Source organism: Vicia villosa, linkage group LG7, assembly GCF_029867415.1.
Source record: "Vicia villosa cultivar HV-30 ecotype Madison, WI linkage group LG7, Vvil1.0, whole genome shotgun sequence".
NCBI lineage: Eukaryota > Viridiplantae > Streptophyta > Magnoliopsida > Fabales > Fabaceae > Vicia > Vicia villosa.
In genome coordinates, this window is record NC_081186.1 from 66,313,424 (window position 1) to 66,325,880 (window position 12,457).

At 35.6% G+C, this 12,457-nt stretch overlaps 1 protein-coding gene across 1 annotated transcript; it reads right to left on the reverse strand.

Annotated features, from left to right (window-relative positions):
- Positions 1 to 8,997: 8,997 nt before the first annotated feature.
- Positions 8,998 to 11,617, reverse strand: LOC131617337 (F-box/LRR-repeat protein 13-like). Its single transcript, XM_058888644.1, has 4 exons — positions 11,553 to 11,617; positions 10,505 to 11,462; positions 10,251 to 10,411; positions 8,998 to 9,457 (listed from the first exon to the last, which is right to left on the reverse strand). Exons 2-4 carry the CDS (start codon positions 11,456 to 11,458, stop codon positions 9,397 to 9,399), a joined length of 1,176 nt encoding a protein of 391 aa, XP_058744627.1. The 5' UTR covers positions 11,459 to 11,462; positions 11,553 to 11,617; the 3' UTR covers positions 8,998 to 9,396.
- Between the last annotated feature and the right edge of the window lie 840 nt (positions 11,618 to 12,457).

The window sequence follows — 12,457 nt, forward strand, 5'->3', positions numbered from 1 at the left end:
CGAAAAATGTTCTTACAGTTACCATCTGCAGAATTTGCTTTATTTTCACTAATTGGAAAAGTATCTCGAGACTTTTTATCTCTAAGACATATTTCACATGATTGGGTACATAGATAATTGTTTCTACTAGAACTAACATTCGGGAACATTTGCAGAGCCTTCAAAGATGTGTGTCCTAGTCTGTGATGTAACAGGTCCAAAGGAATTTCCTTATTTGTTTTCACTGCAGTTGCTTTGACCATCTCTTTAAGATAATATATCCCCTCTCTTTGTTCACCCGCTCAATCGGCATCCTCAAAGTGGGGTCCTGTATAAGACAAAACTTATCAGTAAATTTAATAGTGTAGTTAGAATCTTTTAGCAGCTGCAATAATGAGATAAGTTTGTAGTGTAGACTAGGCACATATAAAACATTAGTTAATCTCATTCTTTCATTGAGCATCACAATTCCTTCCTTTGTTGCCATTGTCTCTTCATCGTTTGGTAGTCCAACAGAGCACTCAAAAATATTGTGCACATTGGTTAAGCATTCCAATTGACCGGTCATATGATTTGATGCACCTGTATCAATAATCCATGGCAAAAAGGAACACTTACCACTTAGCTTCCCGGTTGCACCTCGCTTTACATTGTTCAAAAGACTGACCAATGCTTGCCATTGATCATTAGTAATATTTCCTCGATTACAAATATCAGAACTTGATGTTTCAGAAGCAACCTCTTCTTTAGATGATTTTTCTTGTGCTACATGAGCCTTAACAACTCCTCCATGTTTTTTGTTGTTAAAACAGCATTATATTGTTCTAGTTTCCCACGCCCGGTTCCCTTCAACTGTTCGTGTTGTCGATCTCCCCACCAATCATGATATCCTATTACCTGAAAATAACCTTCTGAATCATGACCCGTTCGATTGCAATGACTGCACATTCCTCCTTTTTCTTTATGTTTGAATTTGGACTGCACTGCAAACGCCATGACCTCACCACGATCTTCTGCTGTACGGGTCACTGTGTGCAACCGTTCCTCCTGAATTAATGTCGCATAAACTTTATTCAATGTAGGAAGAGGATCCTGAGCGAGAAGATTGTACCGTATTGTTCCATAGAGAGTGTCATCTAATCCCATGAGGAATTGATGGATTTTCTCTTCTTCGCGTTTCTTTTGTAACACACAAGTGAGATTGCACTTGCAACGCCCACACTTGCATGCCGGGATCTGATCGTAATTCGCCAATTCTTCCCACAGCTTCTTCAATTTCCCATAGTATGTCACAATGGTCAGTCCTTTTTGTTTGCATTCAATGAGCTCTGCTTTGAGTTGTTGAGTACGTGGTCCATTAACAATGGAAAACCGTTCCTAAATGTCTTCCCAAAGATCCATGGCCACCTCCATATGTGACATAGTTGATCGCAATGAAGGCTCAATTGTGTTCATGATCCAAGAGACCAATAAGGAGTTTTTAGTCCACCAATCTTCAAGATTTGAAGATTCCTCATCGGGTTTGCTGATTGATCCATCAACAAAACCAAATTTCTTTCTTACTCGAAGTGCCGTTCTAAGTGAACGAGCCCATTCGTCATAGTTTTCTCCCTTTAATTGAACATGTGTTATCAAACTCCCATGATTATCATTGGAAGTGATATCATAGGCAGATATGATTTTTCGGATGACTACTCCATCGCCATTGTTGACTGACTTGGAAGATTCCTTCACAGGAGAACTTTCACCTTCACTGTCAGACATGATTTGGATGTTTTATTCTATATGTATAATTTGCTCTGATACCATAAAAGAATTTTTCTGAGATGGAAAATATCATATATTTCATTGAGTCTACATATGCTATATATAATTACAAGATTGAATGGAATAGCTAATCATTCCAAAAATAGTTTCCTAATATTAAAGGACATTGATGCTATAGATACTAAATTGAATATATGTACAGTTGGTACATAATGTTATGTTATAATAGTATAATGTACTATTATGACAATATCTTCATGATGTTATTGGCAATTAACAACGAAGATATCAACTGCCTAAAAATCCCAGCTAACAAATTTCCCCTAAAAAATGTTACTTTCGACCAACGAAAGATAAGGGCATTTTTTTATCTTTTCTTCGATATTGTTTGATATAATGAACTGACGTTATTGTTATCATGATATTTCTGTCAAACATCACTTCGAAGACGTGCAACCTTTACTACTTTACTCGTAGCTCTAATTTCTCAAGACTAACGTGGCCCACTAAATCAAAACCGCCTCTCCTCTCAACAATATGAGTTATCTCTATCTATAATTATCTCAACAACCTATAGTTATCTCAACAACCCTAATTATCTCAATAATATGAGTCATATTCAACCGTTTGTTTTATGATCTTGTTTTAAATATTAAGGAGTGGGTTTATAAGTAGTTAAGAGAAAAATCATAACTAAAGAAAAATTTTAAGTTTAGTGTTTCTCAAAGAATAACAATGTTCTAAGTTTTGGGTGGTGGTCGTAAAAGCAAATGTCATGTAAAGAGACTTAGAAAAATATTATGAAAAAAATGGTATTCATGGAGATAGATAAAAAAAATGCCCTTTTCTCCCGTTAGTCGAAAGAGACATTTTTTAGGAGCAATTTGTTAGCTGGGATTTTTGACATCCTCAAATCTCAGCATACTAAGAAAGAGATTGAAGAAACACTACTTAGTGGAAGTTTGGTGTTTTCAACAGACATGATTGGGGACATTTTGACATAACTGTTTCAAAGAGGGAAGCTAATGGAACTCCTAATGTTGTGAATTCAATGCCAAGAACAAAGTATAAACCAAGGAAGAATAAAGGACAAGGAAGAAGAGGAACACAATAATTGGTTATAAATGTTATTCTTTTACTTTCTCTTAGAACAAGATTACAAGTTTACAAGAATAACAAATAACCTCTCTCACCCTAAATTAGGATTTGCAGCTTAGCAATGATGAGAGACTAGTATGCTATTTATAATAAAACCTAACATACTAACTAATGGGCTTTTTCCACAAGGCCCATTACACAAGCCAACTTAATAAACAAGCTAACTTAACAAATTAGGGTTTAAACACTAAAACCTAATTTAACATGCTAACAACCCTAGCATATTCGACACAAGCATGTGAACAACCTTCGACTTCATGCTTAACCCTGTCGAACCAAGAAGCTACCCTTCGGCCATACTAGAGTTCGATCCAATATCTCACAAATCTCCACCTTGGATCTAACTCTACAACATCAAGGGAACAAACTAGCTTTCTTCATGCAGCTTTATCAACTGCATACAGTGGAAAAACTTGCAACTCGGCAATGTCTTGGTGATCATATCAGCAGCATTGTCTTCAGTCGAAACCTTCAGCACTTGGACTTCTCCATGCTCGATTACTCCTCTGACGAAATGCAGCCTCACATCAATGTGCTTAGTTCGCTCATGATAGGCTGAATTCTTCGACAGGTGTATTGCACTCTGACTATCACATTTAACAGTGATACTTCGACCTTGAAGTTTCAACTCCTTTGCAAAACCTTCAAGCCACAATGCTTCTTTCACAGCTTCAGTTAAGGCAATATACTCCGCTTCAGTGGTTGATAGAGCAACAACCTTCTGAAGTGTTGCTTTCCAACTAATTGTTGTGCCAAACATAGTGAAAACATATCCAGAAATAGATTTTCTGGAATCCATACAACCTGCATAATCAGAGTCGACATATCCTTCGATTATTGCTTTACTATATTCACCTAAGGCTCCACCATAAATCAGGACTCTATTCAGAGACCCATTTATGTACCTTAAAATCCACTTCAATGCTTGCCAGTGAGCCTTTCCAGGATTCGCCATGTACCTGCTTACAAGACTTACTGCGTATGCTATGTCGGGTCTAGTACAGACCATAGCATACATCAAAGAACCAACTATATTAGCATACAGAATGTTATTCATATAGGCTCTTTCAACCTCAGTACTGGGACACTGATCAATACTCAGCTTGAATTGAGGGTTTGTAGGAGTCACAACTGGCTTCGAATTTGACATACCAAACTTTTCGAGAATCTTTCGTAGATATGCCTCTTGAGAAAGGCATAACTTCGACTTCTTTCTATCTCTTCGAATGTCAATTCCAAGAATTCTGGAAGTAGCTCCCAGATCCTTCATATCGAACTCCTTATTGAGTTCAGCCTTCACCCTCATCACATCTTCAACATTGTTGCTTGCTATGAGAATATCATCCACATAAAGCAACAAAATAACAAATGAATTACCAGGTCGAAATCTGAAGTAAACGCAGTGGTCGAACTGACTTCTAATGAAACTTATGTGTGCCATGAACTTGTCGAATATCCTATTCCACTGTCGAGGAGATTGTTTCAGCCCATACAAAGATCTCTTTAACTTGCACACATAATCTTCCTTCCCCTTTTCGACATACCCTTCAGGTTGCCTCATCAGGATCGTTTCATCTAAATCACCATACAAGAACGCAGTCTTCACATCCATTTGTTCCAGTTCAAGGTCGAACTGTGCCACCATGGCAAGCAACATTCGAATGGACCTATGCTTCACAACAGGAGAGAACACATCATTGAAGTCGACATCTTCTTTCTGAGTGAAACCCCTTGCGACCAGCCTTGCCTTGTATCTTTTCGACGTCACTCCTTCAATTCCTTCCTTAACTTTGAAAATCCATTTACAGCTGACTAACCTTGCCCCAGCAGGTTTCTTGATCAGTTCCCAAGTGTGATTATCATGAAGAGATTTCATCTCATCATCCATGGCCTTCAGCCATTCAGTCTTATTTTGACTCCTCATAACTTCCTTATAATCTCTAGGTTCATCATCAAGAACCTCACTGGCAGAGATTAATGCATAAGCTATAAGATCTGCATACCCAAGTCTCTGAGGTGGTTTTATGACTCTTCTTGACCTATCTCTCGACAATAGGTAGTCATCGTCAGTTTCCTCAACTTCCTCAGCATCTTCTGCTTCTTCTTCGACTTCATCAGGGACATGCAATTCAGCATCAACATGCTCCACCTCAACAGGAATCTCTACCTGTTCCAGCTCTTCGTCAGATGTTTCTGTACTTCGACCAACATCATCAGTTTTCTTAAAAGCCATTTCAGCTTCATTGAAAACAACATCTCGACTGGTGATACACCTCATGTGACCTGGCTCTAGGAACCATAGCCTATAAGCTTTGACTCCTTCTGGGTATCCCATGAACATGCATTTCAGAGCTCTAAGTTCGACCTTGTCTTGCCTAATGTGAGCATAGGCTATGCAGCCAAATACTCTCAGTTTGTCGAGATCTGGTGGATGTCCCGACCAAACTTCTTCAGGTGTCTTCATATCTAACGCTGTCGAAGGACATCTATTTATCAGATATGTTGCTATCGCAACAGCCTCAGCCCAGAACACCTTCTTTAACCCCGCACTAGTCAACATACATCTGACTCTCTCCAAAATAGTTCGATTAAACCTTTCAGCCAAACCATTTTGTTGTGGAGTACCTGCAGTAGTTCTATGCCTTGCAATACCAGAGGTAGCACAAAAACTGTCGAATGCCTCATTGCAAAATTCAAGGCCATTGTCGGTTCTCAACCTCTTGACCTTTCTGTCAGTCTGATTTTCAACCAGAGTCTTCCAACTTTTGAAATTCTCAAAAGTTTCATCCTTAGTCTTCTGGATGAATACCCATAATTTTCTGGAATAATCATCTACTATGGATAGGAAATACCTTGCCCCAGAATGTGATGCACACCTTGCAGGCCCCCAAAGATCAGCATGGAGGTAATCAAGGGATCCATGTGTTCTTGATTGCCTTTGTTGAACTTCACTCTGCAAGATTTTCCAAGTACACAGGGTTCACAAAACTTCAGCTTTTCGACTTTGTCTCCACCAAGCAGATTTTGTTTCCCTAATTCGACCAGACCCCTTTCACTGACATGGCCCAATCTCATGTGCCAGATTTCTGTTTTCGACAAAGGTTTCGTGGATGCAATATTTGTCGAACCACTTACAACTTCAGCCTCAAGGGTATACAAGCCTTGTTTCTTCACGCCTCTCAAGACTTCCTTCGAACCCTTCATGACTCTTAGGATACTTTTCTCTCCTTGGAGAACATATCCTTTCTTGTCGAATTCACCAAGAGAAAGCAGATTTCTCTTCAAATCAGGAACATACCTGACTTCAGTCAACAACCTTATTGACTCATCATGGAGCTTGAATCTCACAGATCCAACACCTGCAATCTTGCAAGCCTTGTTGTTTCCCAGCAATACTGATCCACCATCTTGATCACATAATTCCTCGAACAAATCTTTGTTTGGAGTCATGTGCCAAGTGCAACCTGAATCCATAATCCACTCCTTCTTAGAGTCACTGCTTGAAACCACAAGAACATCAGATGATTCGAAATCATCTTGAACAATGGCAGCGTTGCCATTATCCTTACCTCCATGATATTTCAGGCGTTCAGGGCACATCTTTCTTGTGTGACCCTCCTTCTTACAATGGTAGCATCGAATTCCAGATGCTTCGCCACTGTAAGACTTCGACTGGCTTTTGCCTTTCTTTTTGTCGAACTTACCATCCTTTCGTAAGAGTTTTCCTTTAACGGCCAAACCTTCGCCAACAGTCGAAGGTTTATGCTTCTTTCGTTCATTCAAGTCCTTAGAGTACAAGGCTGATTGAACTTCTTCAAACGTCAGGGACTCTCTTCCATACAAGAGAGTTTCTTTGAAGTGAGCATGTGATCGAGGCAAAGAACACAATAGTAACAGCGCTTGATCTTCATCATCGATCTTCACATCAATATTTTCAAGATCAAGAATCAGCTTGTTGAACATATCCAACTGCTCAACCAATACTTTGTCTTCAATCATCTTGAATGAATACAAAGCTTGCTTCAGGTAGAGTCGATTTACCAGCGATTTGGTCATATACAAACTTTCAAGTTTCACCCATAACCCTGATGCCGTCGTCTCCTTTGATACTTGTCGGAGAACCTTATCACCAAGGCTCAACAAAATTCCGCTGTGTGCTTTCTCGATCATATTCGTCTTCTCCGCTGCCGTCAATTCTGCATTCATGGCTGCCTCTCCCTTCAACGCTTCCAAACAACCCTGCTGAACCAGTAGGGCTTTCATCTTCAAGCGCCACAGACCGAAATCATTCACTCCGGTGAACTTTTCAATCTCATACTTTGTTGAAGGCATCTTCTCCACGCTCACCGCACCAATTTGTTGTGAATTCAATGCCAAGAACAAAGTATAAACCAAGGAAGAATAAAGGACAAGGAAGAAGAGGAACACAATAATTGGTTATAAATGTTATTCTTTTACTTTCTCTTAGAACAAGATTACAAGTTTACAAGAATAACAAATAACCTCTCTCACCCTAAATTAGGATTTGCAGCTTAGCAATGATGAGAGACTAGTATGCTATTTATAATAAAACCTAACATACTAACTAATGGGCTTTTTCCACAAGGCCCATTACACAAGTCAACTTAATAAACAAGCTAACTTAACAAATTAGGGTTTAAACACTAAAACCTAATTTAACATGCTAACAACCCTAGCATATTCGACACAAGCATGTGAATAACTTTCGACTTCATGCTTAACCCTGTCGAACCAAGAAGCTACCCTTCGGCCATACTAGAGTTCGATCCAATATCTCACACCTAACAAGTCAAAACTTGGGGCTAATGCAATATTGAGAGTTTCACTAAGTGTGTGTAGAGCTATGCTGGAGCAAAAGGAGTGCTCTTGGAGTAGGTTGAATATGCGCTAAAACAATATATCAAGTATTAAAGGGAATATTCAAGGCAAAATGTGGACAAGATGCGTGTAACATTGTGAGGAAGGGGGATTTGCTCCCAATGTTCAGGATAACCGAGAGGGACTTGTTTGACTAATTGATGCCATTGAGAAGGCTGGTTATACAAGAAAGGTAAGACGTGTTTTTATTAATATATGCTGTTGCATTTTCATGTGCCTAAAAATATGTGTTTTTGAGTTCAGCATATCTCAGCAACGAGGAAAAAACAATTTTGAGTTCAGCATATCTCAATTTATCACTGATCAGTGTTTGTTGTGAATTTTGAATGCAAGCATAATTAGCTAGTTCAGTTCAGAATTATGTCTCTTAGTTTGGACCTCTAATTTTTCTTTTTTTGTTAGGAAGCCTACAAGTTAATATTTGTAGGTGATTCAGTTTTTGAAGATCACAGCAAGAAACAAAACCAAGTTAATATTTGTAGGTGATTCAGTTTTTGAAGATCACAAAAAAGAAACAAAACCATCGAATTAATTTCTTGGAATCGTCAAATTTGGACTCTTGAAATTAATTTGTCTGCTTTGTGTTCTGTGAGTTGCATTCAACGGTGTAGTTTCTGCTCAATACTACTTAAATTTGTCGAAATGCTTGATGTTGATTATTCGTTGAAATGCTAGATGTTTAGTATGTGTTCGCTGTTCCGAAAGTAACTGTTGTGTATTGTTTCAATAGTGATTGTTCTCTCTTTCAGTGCTTGATATCTTTTACTTTGGAATAATCATTATGAATTAAAACTATGAGAAACATGTCCTAGATTTTGCTCCTTCAAACTATCAGGTTTATGATTTAAATTCTGCTCACTAAAATTCCTTGAATGTTGATGTGCCTACTCATTTGAATCTCATTTGAATTTATGTAATTATTGTTCCTTTAACAAGTTACTTGTGCTCTTTAGAATTAATTTAGTTAAGAATTGAATGTTTCTCCTTAGAATTCCATGATACTTATTATGCAGGAACCAACCATAAATATTTGTATTTTTAGTTTTATTACAGGATGTTAGTGGACTGTATACTTATCAACTCTATCTCATTACAAATAACCCATTCTTTTGCAGAATAAAACTACTTCATACAGCTAAAAATGTCTTATGTAGTTTGTGCACTATTAGGACTCGAAATTACTGTTTGTGTCTATTTGTTCAAATATAAATTCAATGTTTCATAGAACAGAATACAAAACTCAGCAAGAAATGTCTCAAACTGTCTATAAATGAATTGAGATAAAAATAGAAGGATCAACACACATGACAGAAAATGTTGAAATATATAAATATGTTGACAAACAAAATAAAAACCATAATTCAATAAGTTGAAGGGAAAAATATATATATAGGAAGTCTTAATAATGCTATCTTGCTATGGAAAGATCTCTCTTGTAAAGATTGCCTTAGTCACGGCTGCTTACACCTTATTCTGATCTCTTGGACACAAAATCATCGACCATGTCTGAGTTGATGGTCCGAGATAGACACCTGCACCGACACTTGTTACATTTTATTTATTTATTTTAATTTTTACAGGTGTCGGGGCGTGTCAGTATCGGAATTGTTTTTCACGTTTCCGTTCTTCTTTGATAAAATCCTTCAAGGTACGTCTGTATGAGGCAATATATGTTGCAAATCATACCAAAAATCAAAGGAGATATCAATATAAAGAAAACATGATGCAAAAAATTAGTGAGACTATATCAATCAAAACTAATAAGGTGTACTGCAAGAAAAATTAATTAAAATAATTAAAATAGAACACAAACCAGACAACAAATATAATAGTTAAAAGTCAAAACAAACAAAAAATCAACCAACTATTAAGTATGACTCATATTGTGGAGGTTATATATATATATATATATATATATATATATATATATATATATATATATATATATATATATATATATATATATATATATATATATATATATATATATATATATTGTATGTAACATTATAATCCTAATTCATAAGATATAAATAAAGGGAATTAATTATAAGCGCTCTATAGTCGCACACTATTAGTTGAACTGTGTTAACAAAGATCGATTGTGTTTATTATCTTTTACTTTTGTTTCTCTTCAATCTTCAATACTTGTTGTTCTAACACCAACATTGTAGGAGTATTAATCCTACTAGAGTGATTACACTTCAAGATTTAAAAGTAAAAATAAAAGTTTTACAAACAAACATCAACTTCCATTTAATTTCAATCCTAACTATAGAGCATCCACTTTAAGTTGAGGTAGGATTCAGTCATGTCTAAAACCCAAAAAACTTGTAATTTATTCACTTATAAGAAGTTGTACCAAGAGAGAGTAAGAAAAACATAAACAAAAAATAAATCAAATATTAAATTAAACAACTGTATTTAAAAGTTGAATGCTCATTTACCCTCGAAAAATGACTTTCTTTGCTGACGGTGAGTTTTGAAGCAAAAAGTCTGCTGTTCCATCGGGTAGAGATAAACATCCATGTGTTTCTATTTTCAGTAACTTCAAGTTGTGTAAATAAGGAAAATCAATCTTCAATGAGTCCGGAAATAAGTTGAGAATCTGAGCAATGAGGAATGAAAGGTAAATTAAGATCATTTACCTTTAGCAAAATGAAATCACGAAATTTTAAGCAAAAAAACCAAATTAAAATACCTTAAGAGTGTGTGAAGTGATTGTTAATGATTCCACAAGGGCAAGCTCAACAAGCCAGTTGAATAGAATTGGAGGAAATTTTGCAACTTTGTGGAGTGTTAAATCAATCCTTACATGTTTAATATAAGAGAAATTGGTATTGCTAATGTTATTGTGGCCACAAAGATTCTGAAAAGGATGACCACTAAAATCAAAGCTACAAAGATTTGGGGTAGATAACTTCAATTTGTAATCCTTGTAATCATCCGGCAATACTATTGCTAAATTAACAAGCGAGCCACTTGATACGAAGAGGCTGTCTTCGACTCCGGTTTTTTCAGTATAAAGTGAACAATGTTTGATGATCAAAGTATTCAAACTTTGAAATGTCGAAAAGGGGTCAGCATAGCCATCATGCGTAGTGCAGCGAAAGGTGAAGAATGCTAAAGACAAGTAGGTTAATGCAGGAAATTGAAGAGAATTTGGAAATACAGGTCGTCGTTGTCTATCACATTGTATGAATTCTTGGCATTTCAATTCTTGGCATGAAATAAGTTTAAGAGAGGTTAGAGTCTGATATGAAAAGTTGGTGCAAAGTGGAAAGTGTTCAAGACTACAAGCCACGGTCATATCTAAACGTTGGATATGGTGTGAAAATAAGTATTTTATGATTCTTTTGAGCAGGTCGGGGTCAAAATAGTAGCGGCACTCAAAAGTGAGAGCGTGCAGAGAGGTGTTGACATTGCGAGAAGAGAAAAATTGAGAAACGAAAGTAGCAAAAGTTTCTATGGATTGAAAGTTTCTATAATGCAAATAAAGAACGGAAATATGTTTCCAGAGATTCTTCCATCTTGTGGAGAGGATGGATAACTGAACCGCTTGATTCACTTCCAAATTCGACAAAATTTGAAGTAAAAGACAATCAGGTAAAACACTGATTATGTCTTTACCAAATTTTCGTCTCCTTGTTTTCATTGTCCTGCAATTCAAAAACAACCAAACTGATAATAAGTAAATAAACCTTTGCAAAACCTTACGATATAGCGGCTAGAATCTCTCGATCTCCAACCTATGGTTTGCAGTTTGACTGGACGAAATAAGGTTTTCAGCCTTTTGGGATTGATAAGTGTTTAACCTAAGAGTACTAGTATGTACTTTCTTGGATCCTTATATACTGTTTTTTATAAATAAAAATATATCATTCTTAGGGGAGTGGGCCTTAATATCCAGAGTTCGTGCTTAGAAATTACTTACTATTTGTCCATTTAATCTTTAACAAATTAAATTAAATTTATAATATTTTCATTGATTTTTCTTAAACTTTTTTTAATTTATAATATATAATTTATTTTCTAATTTTTTTCATTAATTATATTATTATATCATATGCCTAAAAAAAATAAGTTTATTGAAAATAAATTAGAGAGCAATGTTTTAATTATAAAATATATAACTCTATTTTTTTATCAAATTAAACATTAAACAGATTCATAGTGTAGTGCAGTTAGTAAAACCATAATTCTAATAATTTTGAAAGTTTATTAATTCTTAAAATTCAGATGAATTTTATTTTTTTAATTTAAATATTACTTAGTTACTATGAATAGTTAACATAAAAACCTACTTTCGTGTGTCCGTTTATGCTCTTAAAATTTGTTTTTAAAATATTTATTTTCATAATTTAAAAGAAGTCTTACTTTCGGATATTACTTAATTTAAAATCTAAAATTTTATCTAAGTCAGATATATGTTTATTTCTTTCAAAACTAAACCTAAATCTCTAAATTATGTTTTCACGGTAAAATATGATACTAGTATGAAAGAACATAAGGTATATCAATATGTACTAAAATTAAACTAATTCAAAAACAGGTGCTGAAAAAAATTTTGAATAAATTTTTGGAAAAAAGTATGTCGACGAGACTAATCTACGAAATATCCAAATCTTTTAAATTTAACTTTAAAGTGCGGCAA